The sequence below is a fragment of the Aristolochia californica genome, unplaced genomic scaffold (genome assembly GCF_029961685.1).
Source record: "Aristolochia californica isolate CCGP_79_NKW_82.1479 unplaced genomic scaffold, dmAriCali1.0.hap1 SCAF_10, whole genome shotgun sequence".
NCBI lineage: Eukaryota > Viridiplantae > Streptophyta > Magnoliopsida > Piperales > Aristolochiaceae > Aristolochia > Aristolochia californica.
Window position 1 is genome coordinate 2,817,064 of NW_027181771.1, and position 14,481 is coordinate 2,831,544.

Sequence of the window (14,481 nt, forward strand, 5' to 3'; positions counted from 1 at the left end):
CATCAGTTCAAGAACAGAAGGAAAGCACTGAGATTAAATAAACAATATTTACACAAAAAAATATCACTTTTATCACTTGTCGAGAGTAATTTTTCTCTGTTAATATATTATCACTTTTATCAACAAAAGAATATATATATATATATATATATATACATAAATGTATGACAAGTCAAGGAGAATGCCTTTTACCATATCACCATTTTGGACATAGAAACGGAGCTTCTCAACAATCTGCCAGCACAAAGGTCAAGAAGAATAACTATTAGTAAGTAACCTAATGTCTCTCAACCTTATGCTCATAGAAAAACAGAAAGAATATACAGTTTCTTTTAAGATATGCGAACAATATTATTTTACTGAAAATGAAAGGAACACAAAAATCATAAAAAAAAGCAGAGAAAAAAAAAAGATTATGAAGGAAATACTGAACCAGGAATTTGATCATGCTTCTAGCAGAAAAATCCTGATAAATAATTTAAAAAAGGGCTCATGTGCCTAAAAGGTGAGGTCATATCATATACCCAAATGTTATTGAAAAAAAAGTCAACAATACCCATGGAAAGGTGAAAAGGGAAGACATGTACTTTGAAGTGACCCAATCCATTTAGTTGAACAGAACCTCACCTGAGTTATAAATGGATCAGGCACAAGTTTATTCACTTGACCCAAGTAATAAACAAGGGGGATTGAGGATTGACACAAGACCCAATGAGTCCTGGTTTAGTTTATCAAAAGAGTAAAACAGACCAAAAGAGGTGTGGCACAATATATTTAAACTAGACCAAACAATTTGTTCTTTATTTTTTACTCCATAAAACAACTTATTTAATAATAAATGTTTTAAAAAATCTATCTTTTGATTTTTAGTTTTATTTTGAAATAATGCTGAATTAAATATTAAAGAGCTACAAGGAGCTGAATTACATGGTGGGGGATCGTCCCAAACAATCAGAGATCGCAGGGAGGTCCTGCGTTTAGCTAATCTATCATCAGAGGAGTTGGCCGACCTAGGGACATGATTCCATGTACAAGAAATGGTAGATACAATGTTAGAAATAGAAGACAAGGTGGGCCAATGACACCAAGGGGGAGAGGCAGAGCTAGAGCACCAACTAATAATAACTGTGGAATCCCATTCAATGAGTAGCTTTCCATGTAGACGATCTTTGAAGATTTTAACTCCATGGAAAAGAGTAGTCACTTCAGCGGTGTTGGAGTCTACAATACCAACCGAGTCCGCATAGGATAGAATGGTCTCGCCTCTATGATTTCTGAAAACTCCCCCCGCACCCGTTGGGCCCGGTCACCCAAAAACGCTACTGTCAAAATTCAGCTTGATGCAATCACTAGGAGGAATCCATTCAACCAAGGTAGGCACCTTTTGGGGACCTGCCATATGAGCCAAAAGAAGCCAATTCCAACGAAGGGAGATACCCGCCTAGGGGGCAAATTCCTTCCTGGTGTGCAGCCAACTAGAGCTCATACTCACAGTACAAGAGAGTATTTTCCAGATTGTTGAACTTGAGGTTGAAACAACAGTTGTTGCACTCCACCCAAAGACACCAAGGGACGTGAGTGAGGCAAGCCGAGAGAAGCAATTTGTCGATTCTAGCCAAACGAGTCCCCGAAACCATCTAGATAGTGCCAAAGAGGTCCTCATGAAGGCCCAATTGGATACCAATTTTTTGATAAATGGCCATCCAAACTCTCCAAGAGTAGCTGCAGTGGAGGAAAATGTGTTGAAAGGACTCCTCACAAACACCGCAGAGGGAGCAGGTACTATCATGAGTGATAAATCCGCGCTTATGAAGGTTATCAGCAGTGAGGATTTGCTCTAGAATGGCAGTCCATAAGAAGAATTTAATCTTGTTCGGGGCCGAGAGTCTCCATGCAACATAGGCCTTGTGCTCCGACACGCTGGGGTCTTCTCCACTAATGTCGGAGTAAGCAAAGGCAACCGAGAAGATACAATTAACACTTGGCTTCCAAATCAACTTGTCATAAATCTGGTCCCAAAGGATAACACTACTGACGCTGGACAAGAGCGAGCAAAGGGCAATGGCTTCCTCATCATTCAAACCCGACAGAAGAGAAGGCTCCAAGACTGATTGCTCTATGCTTCAGCCACCGAGTAAGACAAATCCAAGGAAATCCTAGAGAGCCCGGAGTAATCCTCAATGAGAGGGTGGGGGGTGCACCATTCATAAATTTAGAAAAGGAGCGTCCTCCCATTCCTAGCATAGAAGAATGTTGCAGCCTTGAAGGTAGGGAGCAGCTTGCATACAGATTTCCATATTAGGGATAGACAGCAGGGAGCGACTCCCTATCTCCACTAGTGGCAAGTGAGCTAAAGTGAAAAGCTCACCATGCTCCTTCACAAGCCACAATGCTTGGTATTGAAATTCCATATCCATTTAAGGAGGAGGGCGCAATTCATGTCTTTAGTAGGTCAGATACCCAAATCACCACGGAATCGAGGGAGACAAACTCCTTCCAACTGACAAAATGATATCTAAAAGTGTCTTTGAAACCTCCCCAGATAAATTGCCAACGAATAGCATCAATCTCAGAACACACAGAGGCCAAACAACACATGAAGGATAGGAGGTAGTTAGGCAGGCCCGCCAAGCACGATTTCATTAAAGTAAGTCTGTCTGCAGTGGATAAGAGCTTACCCCACCAAACACGATTTCATTAAAGTAAGTCTGCCCGCAATGGATAAGAGCTTACCCCGCCAAGTGGCAAGCCTTTTCTCGAACTTCTCAAAGAGAGGGGACCAAAGAGCTGTAGTGGGACAAGTATCAAACAGAGAAAGGCCCAGGTATGTGGATGGCGTGTTGTCTAGAGAGCAACCCAGAAACTCAGCCATATCTTGGAGAACCGCGCTATCAATATAATATCGAAGCAGAGTGATTTTCCTCCAGCCAGCTCGAATAGGCCAAGAACAGCCCTCAGTTTTCTGATCTGACCCATAGTGCCTACACTAAAACATATGGTGTCATATGCGAACTGAAGAAACAGGATGTCAAACGCAGCATGCTCAACAGTAGGGAGGAGCCAACCAATCTCTTTGGCCGAATAGATCAAAGAGAAGAGATATTCAACTCCTCCGGGACGTCGATGCCTCTGGTTTCGGCGTCATATGGTGGTTCAGGAGGGATTGTCATCCTCTTTGCCGGATCTCAGGGTGTCATGCTGCCTATTAGACTCACCGGACTTCCCTGTGTTGTCGGAATCAGAAAGTGATGCTTTAGGAGGCCTCAAACCAGCATCCTTTGCAGCTGTCGCATGTGGGAGGAGAGAAAAATCACCTAACTCCGTCCATGGGAACGAAGTCAAGGCTGGTCTTCCCGACCGGAAGGAGTTTCCGATCGGGAACGGCGATTCCTTCCCCCAATCCAGCGACACTAGGATCTCTTTCCTTGGCCCAGCCTTTCTCGGCAAAGGTCTCGCTCGCTACTCGACGATCTTTCCTCTCACATTGAAGTTCTCTCCCGTGCCTTGCCTCTCTTCCGATCTCCTCTCTCTCGTGTCGATCCCTCCTCTCTCACACTCATCGCATATCGCTCGAACTCTCTCGCTGGATCGATTGTACAACTTGCTTGCAGGTTTTGAACTCTATGTTTGTTCTCAATGAGTATTAGTATGTTCCCCATATCTTGAGTCAAGCCATTAGTTAAGGCCTAGAAACAAGGGAGAGCGTTGATAGGTAAAAAGGCAAATTATAACAGTACATTCTCCATGTCTTAGGCTAACAGTTTAAGGATGAGAGGTTTCTAAGGGAGAGTAGTCGCACATTAGTTTTACATTGATAAGATCCTACATTTATTAGTTTGGAAGAGGTCTCTGAACTTCATCTAGCCAATTTTGAAGGAACTGCCCCAACACGTCAGTTTTAGAATGTAAATATCCAAAATTTATTGGGTTGGAAGAAACCTCTTTTGGTATACTGGAATTCTAAAATGTGGTACAGCATGAGAATGAGTGGCCAAATACGGATAGAGCAAGGAGAACCAGACTCCCAACTGAGCCAGAAACTTGCAGTTTTCTACTATCATGCTTTTGTGAACATCAACTACCTTAACTTCATGGTTATAGTATATATACATTAGATATTAAAAATGTTTATTTCAACAGGGATCTTCATTAAGAAGTCCAAAGAAACAACCATCCAAATTTGTAGTCAAAAGAAAGTAGTGTAAGCAATTGGAAAAGTCTATTTATGAGCTTCAATAGTCTACCCACAACCTGATATTGATGATGACAATGACGATGATATATAAATCATATGATAGTTCAATTTAAAGTTGTTCATCTTGTACAGTAATGTACTTTTGTCCAGCCCATTATACTTTCTTTTTACCAAAAACGAAAACATCAAGTATGCAAATGAAAAAAGAGAATAAATAAAGGAAGAACACTTGAGAGATGAAAATGAATCGGTTACCTCCTTAAGCTTATCCACTTTAGTAAAATGACGACCATAAGATGTGTAGCGCATACCATGAAGAAAAGGTGAAAGATAGATTTGGAGTTTATTCTACAGCCAGAAAAAACAACAAATAGAACAAAACCAATAACAATTCCATCATGATATGTAAGAAATTTGGCTAGTTGAATATAATAATAACCAAAAACCATGCAATTGGAAAGAATATTATTCATATAGAAACTACCTTCCACTTTATAACCTGGTTAATAATCTGGGTTTCACAAACAGCTTTAGCATCTTCAAGGGTGGCACCTTCTTCTAATTTCTTCAAAGCAATCCGAATAGCCTGCAAAAATCACACCAATTACCATAAAGAAGATTACCCAACAGATAACTCACATAGAAATGCTTGCAGTCATTGGCTGATTTGGATCTCATAGAACTTTATCTTGAAGACATCAAGGAGCAATTCGCACTATCTTTTGATGACTCATGAAAATGAGGAACTAACAAAAAATAAAAATAAAAGAAAATACGTGCACACAGAGACTAGCTTAAATATCAATAAAATATTGGAAATACCTCCACAGAGCATTCAACTTTCCCTTGCGTGATGGTCTTGTCAACATTTCTAGAGGAGTGATATTGAGCAGATGGTTTCTTGTGCTTATCGTGTATACCAGCCAATGTTAGGAAAGATGATTTCTTCATTATTCCCAGTATCCTACATTGATAAAGAGTTAAAAGACCATTGATTCATTCTACAAGATTGCAGACAAAACAACACATCCAAATTCCACTATTACTATGCATAACAAAGATACTTTGTCACTAAACATGAACAATAAACTATCAAAGTCAGGCAAAAATTCAAGGCAATCTTCCCTAAACCCCTAACCTGACGAAAAGAGAAGACCAAAACACAACAAAAAAATGAGATGAATAGGATAGCAATGTTTTTTTGGTAACACAACCGAGAGGTATAATAATGATAACACTAATATTGGTAACCTTAATAACAATATTTAAAAAAATTTATGTCGAATGTCTTACTTCTCTTTTAATTGCTCATCGACCACAGGTGCCAAAACACTCGGTTTCTTCTTGACGGAGGCTATTGATGAGGCATTTACAGCTTCACTGTTAGGGCTGCCCTTCATTCCAGATTTAGCCAATGCTAATCCCTTATCCAATTCCACAGTGGCGGACTCCACTGCCTTCATTGCCTTGTTTGGTTCTACTTTTGAGGACAGGCTTGCTTTACTTTGAAACAGTTTGACACTGCCACCTTTAACAATCTCTTTAAATGAACCAGAGATTTTAGGTTTCCTAAAAGATTCTTCCAGAAAACGTCTTTCGCTTTTTACAGCAGAAGACACGTTTTCAATGGCTTTGGAAGACCTTATAACAGACTTTTGCTCCAAATAATCTTCACAAGGTGACTCTTTTTTCTTCTTGGCCAACACCTTCATTTTGCTTGAGACAGTTGCTTTTTTCTTCTGCGAGACTCCAGGGAATATTATGTGCTCTCTAACAGGTGTGCCGAGTTCTGGATCAATGGCATGTTTCCTAGTAGAAACAAATAAATTAAGTAGAAGGCTTTAAATAATAAACAAACACATGGATATAAAGTAACAGCATTTAAAAAAATGAACGAACTCACAGGCAATATATTAAGATCCGGTTCGGGATTAGATCATCCCAAGCCCGCACATCTGAATCGTCATCTTCAGAATCTTCAAATGAAATTTTCCTGATGCGTTAATTGATTCAGTATAAATACCTCATACAAAGTCAAATATTATGGAAGTATTCACCTCAAACAATCAATAATTCAACAAGCAATATCTTCTGACTTTCTTGAGAACTCTCACAAAGATTACAAGTTACTATAAAAACTTAATAAAAATTTATACACCTCACATAAAATGAATTTGAATATCAATTGCCTCTTAGAAATTCAAAAACAAAACCTACAATGGTAGATGCTCCAATAGAACACCTATCGAGATTACCCATTTGAAGATACTAATCAGTTTCAACAGCTCCACTGTAATCACACCATGTGGACATACAGAAGAACAAGTTGTGTTATTAAGTGTATTAGTTGATTACGTAATACTTTTGGATAATAAGTTTGTAAGAACTATGAAAATGAATCCATGCTTCCATTATGGCTCAGTAAAAAAAATATTAAACACGAATGCCCTTCTGGCAGTGTGTACGAGATGCTCTCAAGGCACAGGGCCAACTGGGAGAAGTTCACGCTCACTAGAATAAATATTTGTTTATGATCTCTCCTGTCTATGTGGGAATCTCCTCAGTTGCAACATGATTCCCCTTTCATTCACCTGAATCAGCTTACTGTTCAGTTGAGACAAATTACTTACATCCAATGGAAGTGCTTATCCAAAAGATGGAAAGGAGGCTCAATGCTTGGAAAGGTAAACTCCTCATGCAAGTCGGTGGATTGACCCTCATCAAATGTTCACTAGCCAACATCCTGAATTTCTTCCTCTTCCTCCTCCCTTGTCCCTATTGCAACTACCCATAAAAGTGACAAAGCTTCTGCAGATATGCAATGCAGCCACCAAGAGTTTCAAAGAGAAGATATGGCTATGGTGAAAATTAGACCTAAAATATTCCCAAAAGACACTTTTAAGAAATTGCATCCCAAGTGTGTTGATGCACAGAATTGAAGCTAATGCATGTATCTTAGATCCGCCACAAGATATGGGCATTAGGAATGTGTTTAATGCAGAATACCTTGTTTTGCAAAACCCCAGCCTGCATCTCCCTATCCTTCTCAAATAGTACCTTCACCCATAACACGTATTACCCCTCCTCAACCTTTCACCTTTTTCTAGGTCAAATCCTTCCTTTATTTTTAACAAACTAAACATCCTTGATCCTTTTTCTTCTTTGCCTACTCCACCCATCCCAAAATTTACTCATGCCAGTCAGAGGAGGTTCCACTCAAGCCAGAGGGTATTGAACACATCTAATTTGTTGGTGCATAAAACCTAAGTTTGAAAACACTTTGTTACAAAGCAAGGAAGAAAAATAGAAATGTAGCTATTTGGCTCAATGAAGAACCCCAAGATTTGAGTTTTATCAGTTTGAGGGTTTAGGAAATTGGGTGGGCTTTAGATGTAATTTTTTTTTTTAGTGGGTTATGTTTTATTTGGGCATTGTCTGTCAGAGTGGTTCCATCCACTCTTGTAGGCGGTAGCTTTCCGCACCTAACAGATCGGTCTTTTGGTTGTATTGGCTAGCCGCTGTCATGGTATCAGAGCTGGGCATGCCACGTCCCGTGTTCGAATCCCGTGAGAGGCGGTCAAGAATGGGCGAGGTGGGTGTCAGAGTGGTTCCGTCCACTCGTGTAGGCGGTAGCTTTCCGCACCTAACAGAAAGGTCTTTTGGGTGTATTGGCTAGCTGCTGTCATTGTCTTGGTCCATAAGAATTAATTGGTTTTATTTGTAATTTTCTTTTTTTTTAGTTTTATGGGCCTTTTGGTGTTAGTTTAAGGTCCAATAGGCCTCTTTTAAGTTTTAGTCTTGACCCTTAGTTTCACTTGGTAAGATATTTTAATCTAGGCCGTTAAATTTTAGAGTTGTGGCTATTTAATTAGGTTTAACGCCTCTTTTTCTTGTCCTTTCTTTGTTATTCTCCTAATTTTTGCACTTCAATAAATTTCTTCTCTCGCTTTACCCTCGTTCTCGTTCTCGTTCTCGTTCTATTCCAGCAACAACAAAAAAAAAACCATTTTTTTTTTTGGTTTTTATTAAAGCATGGGACCCTCCTTCCTTCAAATTTCTGTATTGTTTTCTTCAATTTCAGGACTATTTGCTTCAATTACAACATCTCCCTATTATTCTTCACATTCACCTTTAGTTCTTTCATCAAAATTTGCTTTTCCTTGTTTGGATTGCCTAAATCAAATAGGACAGACCAGGAAAAATTGCATCTTCTTTGTTTGCTAATTTTTTTAGCTTTATTTCCCTTTATCCTTGCAGATTTGTTAAAAACATTTAAGATATTTTCTCCTTTAGTTAGTGCATATTATGCATCTTTGTAGTGACATTAGTATATTTTCATTGTTATCTTGCTTATAGTGTTAGTATCCAACTAATATACCCTATTTCCTGATTCATTTAATCAGCCCCTTTGTGACCTAATTCAGCACCTATTGGAACCAGAGCCTGCATCAAGAAGAGAAGAGGAGAAGGTAAGTAAAAATCAGACCTCCTCTCCCTCAATCTATTTACATTACATAAAATTTATAGAATGAAGAAAATAACCCTCCCTCTACTTCTGTCAGGCTTGCATTAAATGACAAATATACACTCTCCAAGGGAAACATACCATTTTGACACCTCTATGACCATGACCATCAACAATGTCCTTAAATGGCAAGACTGAGTTTTTTTTTTTAATTTCTGGAATACTACGACCATATCACAACTTTTTTTTTCCTATAACTGTCTATTTATCCACAATGACTATGTGTTTTCTGTCAAAAAAAAATCTGCCACTTTTTCCTATCAATTTTTGTCCCCCTGAAAATAAACTTATTTAACAGATGAAAATAAGGTTGTTGGACTATATACTTGGTTGAACTTTTCCAATCTCTTTTTTCCAAGGTCTCTTTCTCTCTTTTTCTTCTCCTTAATTTCTTGTTCTTTCTCTGCTCACCTAACATAGGTCTCGATTATGAGTAACATAAGTGTGTGCGCGTGTGTATGGTAATAAAGTCAAATCCAACTATCCTTCTTAACTATTCATCAGAGAATCTGCAGAGACCAAACTATTCAATTAGTGGGCTTGGTCTTCTTTAAAAATAAAAAGTTTTGAATAAACATAAAGATCAAACATTTGCAAAAGATAAACTATTTCAAAATAAAAGCATGAAATACCTAGGCAAGCACTTCCTATGATATGCCTTGGGGCAGCGTCTACAGATAGCAAACTGAAGGTCTTTGACATCTTTATTTTCTCCATGTTTACAGATACAACACTTGTGGACAGGGCATGTAAAGGAATCTCCGGAAGCAATTTTGTTTTTAAGATCTTCAATTTCAGTCTCATTTCCAGGATGAAGTAGTTTAGACACACACTCTGGATGGTAAAAGTAACCACAGGTTGCTGAAACACATGGAAAGACCTGTGAGGGCATCAATTAGAACTCAGCAAAACAAAGCCACTCAAGGACAATAGACTTTTTTAGTGTAAGAATATGTTAGTAACCACTGATTCTTGGCAAATAACAGCTTTTAAGTAACTTAAACACAGTACCTCTGGTTTTGCTGCTTTATCAGATGAGCCAAGTTTTCCACAGGCAAAGCATTGGTGTTGTTTGTGCAGGCAATTTGGACATAAAAACTCCTTCTTTTCCTGCATAAAGCCAACTCTGAGGAGAGCATCCTTATTTCATCCAGTACTAACAAAAAAAGAAAAAAAAAAAAACAATTATTTCAAAACACATACGAGGTCTTCCACTTCAGCCTCAGTTAAACCCAGAGCGTGACACTCATCACTTCGAATAGGATGAAATGATCTCATACACTTTCCTTCACAACTGCAATTCACAAATGAAACAAACAAATAACAAGCAAATAGAGTCGGTAATTGATCATAAAAAGCACTATAAAAAGACGGAGCAGTTAAAGTAGAAAAAGATTTCTAAAAAACCAACAAGATCTCTTTGAGCCTGACATTGCACAGTTCTGCAAGTCAGAAAAGGAAGCTTCCTTTTCCATTTTAGCTTTACAAATGAGACTCAAATCACCAAATATGGCAAGAGAGCCAGGGCTCAAGGACACAAAAAAATTTACATTGATATACAACATCTAGAGTCCAACAGATAGATGAATTCAACAAACAAATCCCATACGATGTAGTCAATGAACTTCAAGAAACATTTGGAAAAATGTACAAGAAATAGCCAGTTCTTTTGCATTTTTTTATTTAATTAATTTAGAAATATTTCTTTGTTTAAATAAAGTGAGACATCCATTTTTTTGAAATGAAGTGACACATCCATTAAGAGAAAGAATAACACAAAAAAGAGCAACCCATACCAAAAGGGAATAAATTGCCCAACCATCTGCTGCAAAGAAACCACCAATTGAGTTAAATAAATCAACAAAGCAATGAACATGATTCATGTTGGGTTGAGCCCAGTACCATCCCAAAATGACTAGCCACTTAGGAGATCTATTGCTCAACCTTATAAAAGACCTTTTTCTCACTCAACATTCTCCCTCACATCCAGGCTTACACATAAGGGGCCGAGTATTCCTAACAACGGCGATTTGTCATTTCTATTTCAAAAAAAAAAAGGGGCCAAGTATCCACAATATACAAACCACATGGCTTTCACCATCCCTAGCATAGAAAAAACAAGATGTGAAATTGGCAAAGAGCCACAAGACAACCTAACATGTCAGCAAACTGAGATTCAGTGGCAACATCTAGATTCACACCAACGACAGGGGACTTTGCACTAGTGTACCTTTTGACAAAAAATGAAATTATAATATATCTTGTTGTGCCATGAATGTTACAGCTTGAACAGAATATTGTCCTGAACCCATTTGACAAATAAGTTCATCATTATAACAGAGCAATGCTCCTGAAATGGAGAATTAGAGTCAGTCTTGCCCCAAAAAAATTTGCCCAAAATCAAGTGTGCACCCTCCCCAGGTAGGAAGTCTAAAACTGAATTTTGACAATAGTTCCAAAGGAAACTCCGGCATTGGTGGTTATGGTGTTGTCTGGGATAATACAGGGAAGACATTACTCAATTACTCTGAACCTCTGGGAAATGTGGATTCCATTGAAGCAGAAGTTGAGGCTCTTCCAAAAGACATTATTGTCTACAGCTACACTTACACCTTTCCGCTCATACTTGAGGGGGACTCAAAAAATGTGATATCCTAGGTAACTGAGGAAGCTGATGCCCCACGGTTTTCGGCCTTCATTTTCAGCATATTTCGGATGTAACTTTAATGGTCTTCGCAAAGCATATATTACAATCGGTAAATGAATTGGCAGACACTCAAGCACATTGAATAACTTCTCTTCAGTCTTTATTGATAAATTTTGTTCATTAGTCAAATCGTAATCTCTGGATTTTTATATCCTTTTCTTTTCTTTGCTGCCACTTGTAATCTCTTTTCTGCTTTAATGAGTTTTTCTTCCCAATAAAAAAGCAGGGTCAGGTGCCTTATTTGTTGACAGTGCAAAGAGGGCTACTTTAATCTTCTCAACATAACTCTTTGTTCTAAATATTCTGCCTCTAACACCTGTAAGAGACCTGAAGGAGAGGTGTCCTGTTAGAGGCCTATCAGGTCTGTCCTCCTTATTGAAGGTATTTCAGTCACTTACATGTAACCCAAACTAGTCAATTTTGCACTGTATGACAGCCCCACACCTCCATACTTTCTTCTCTCCATCTTGTTCTCTCTTCTCTTTCCTTCTTTTCTTCTTCTAAAATCTCTTGCTTATTTTATGTAACCTTTTACTATCTTATCTACGATTTTTGTTGGCATCTTCCTGGTATCTTAGCAAATACATCAAGTAATTGTGAGAGTGTTGTAGAAGAATGTGAGACCATATGGTTCCAACTGTGGTTTCTCTTGCAAGAAATAATACAGATACCAACACCTCCCTTTGTTTTGATTGTCCAGCCAAATCTAAAATAAGGAGATGATACAACTCCCACTCTTCAAACAGCCATCTAAACTTTACCACAGAATGTCACAGAATGTGGTAATACTATCCTACCATCCCCAATTGTGGCCCGAATCATCTCATGAAAAATATCAAACAACTTCTATGAACTCCTTTCTTCACAAAAATATAAATTCGGTAAGGCATCCCAAATAATAACAATCAAATCCAACATATTCTTAAATTCCTCTTTATTATGTTCTTGTTGCATTCCACCTTTTTTTTGAGTGAACCAAATTCCACCTTGTAAAATAATAACAGTCAAGAAGGAAGGAAGAAAGAGAAACCCTATGTGTTAAGTCGAACTTTTTGTATGGATGAACTGATATTGATGAACTCCTTTCTTGAAAAATATCAAACAACTTCAATGAACCCTTTATGTATTTCATACCATATATATGAAATATCTTTGAAAACTCTATGAATGAAATGAGACCACGATATAGAAAACAGAAAAAGTACAGCCAAACCAAAATTTTATAAATAATGAGCTAAGGAAATTCTATATCAGTAATCTTCAATAGGCATCAAAACAACAGAAAATTGCACCTCCAAAAATAGAAAATGATAAACATTACATAGCATTTAGTGTTAACATTATAGGATCTATATTTAAGGAAAGAGACAAGAGAACATACCACAATATTTTACCACCATTGTCACAAATTGCACAAACAGTATCAAACAACTCTTCTTTAGCTTTGTCACCTACATCCTCATCGTCATCAACATCATCATTGCCATCATCATCAATGATAAACTTGAACTTTTTTGTATCATGGGAAATGAGAAAATCCTGCTTGTACAAGTCAACAAAAGATGGTCGGTTAAGAAACTTTTGCCTAGGGTAATCTAAACAAGCTTGGTGATACTCAGCATGCCTAGAGGAAACAAATTTTATCTACTTGGAACTTGAAAGATAAATAAGATGTATTAGCAATTTCTTTGCATGTGAATGCACTAGCAACATCAAGATCACCAATATTAGTTTAAATAGACTAAGCAAAGCACTCTTTACAATTGTCTAGATGAAAAGGTGTTTTCTTTCAAAAGAACAAAAAACAGTCATGACATTTTACAAGGGATGTTCTCTTAGCTTTTGTCTTTGATCTCTTTGCTTGAACAAAATCATCACTTTTTCAAAAAAAAAAAAAAAAAATGCAACAGCCCTCTAAGTGAAAAATGCATTCTTACAGGGGAATTCGATAAGGCAGCAGTGAGTTCTCGGGATGTTCCCCCCCACCCCACCGCCAGAACCCTACCATCCATTTACCCCCTGATTTTTTCTCAGCTGGAAAAATGGCACTGAAATCAGTCTTCACAGTGGTAGCCAAGTCCAACGTTTGGACTAACAAATCTCTCTTTACTTGGATCCGCGATAAGGTACAACTCGATTACCTACCCAAATCTTCCTAGTTGGGCCCTCGAAAGTGGTTGATTTCTCTCAACTCGAGGGAAGATGTGGAAGCTGCCCTAGAAGTCAAGACATGGGAGCACGAAACGGAGGTGGAAGTGTCAGAATGGGAGAAGACCGCTATGAGTCGTCCCCTCGGCCAATGGATTTCCGTCAAAGGCCTTCTGATCGAGCTCTGGTGGGAGGAGGTTCGGCGCCGAGTCTTCTGTACGTTCGGGAACATAATACTTTGAGCAGAAGACACGACAGAGAGACGAAAGCTTGACATTGCCATGGCTTTCGTAGCCCCAAACTCGCAATGGTCCGAGACTCTCTTCGTGGAACCGATTTTCGGTGGGAATTTCGTTTGGATTGAGGTCTCTTTCGGAGATATTGGGATTCTGTGATTGCCGGAGCATTGCCGGACTCGAAGGGGACGACCCTTTTCGGAGTCAGCCTCACCTCCCAATCAGGTCAACTCAGGGTTCAACCCTTCATGCTCAAGTGAGTCAACATCTTTACCGAGTTCCCGTCCCAACTCATTTCCAAATTTGAATTCTCGGGGGAGCATTCCGAGACCTGCATTGTCTAATGACAGCCCGGCGTTCGAAGCCACTATGGAGCTTTCAAATTCAAACCCAAATCGTGTATACCAAAAAGAAGTAGTTGGCTCCTTGCCAGGCTCAACGTCCAAAGCTGGACAGATTCTCGAAGGCATTATGAAGCGTCCATTCACAATGTGTGTCCCAAAAAGGAATAGACTCAAAGTCCAAAGCTGGACCGGTTTTCGATGCCTTAATGGAACTTTCAAATTCAAATTCAAAACGTGAATCCCAAAATGGAGTAGCTGGCTCCTACCCAGGCTCATCGTCCAAAGCCAGACAAGTTTGCTTTTCAAGTCAATATTTAAAAAGCTCG

The 14,481-nt window shown here is 38.6% G+C and overlaps 1 protein-coding gene across 2 annotated transcripts in view; it reads right to left on the bottom strand.

Moving 5' to 3' along the window:
* The window catches only part of LOC137933928 (protein ENHANCED DOWNY MILDEW 2-like), a 42,727-nt gene that overhangs the window by 16,981 nt on the left and 11,265 nt on the right, over positions 1-14,481 (bottom strand). For both annotated transcript variants that reach the window (XM_068778056.1, XM_068778065.1), the window contains exons 5-14: positions 12,809-12,966; positions 9,924-10,014; positions 9,732-9,830; positions 9,353-9,600; positions 6,099-6,188; positions 5,489-6,004; positions 5,018-5,159; positions 4,680-4,781; positions 4,451-4,543; positions 193-234 (exon numbers count right to left, since the gene is read on the bottom strand). In XM_068778056.1, the coding sequence (XP_068634157.1) occupies positions 193-234; positions 4,451-4,543; positions 4,680-4,781; positions 5,018-5,159; positions 5,489-6,004; positions 6,099-6,188; positions 9,353-9,600; positions 9,732-9,830; positions 9,924-10,014; positions 12,809-12,966 (1,581 nt within the window). The remainder of the gene's footprint in view (positions 1-192; positions 235-4,450; positions 4,544-4,679; positions 4,782-5,017; positions 5,160-5,488; positions 6,005-6,098; positions 6,189-9,352; positions 9,601-9,731; positions 9,831-9,923; positions 10,015-12,808; positions 12,967-14,481) is intronic.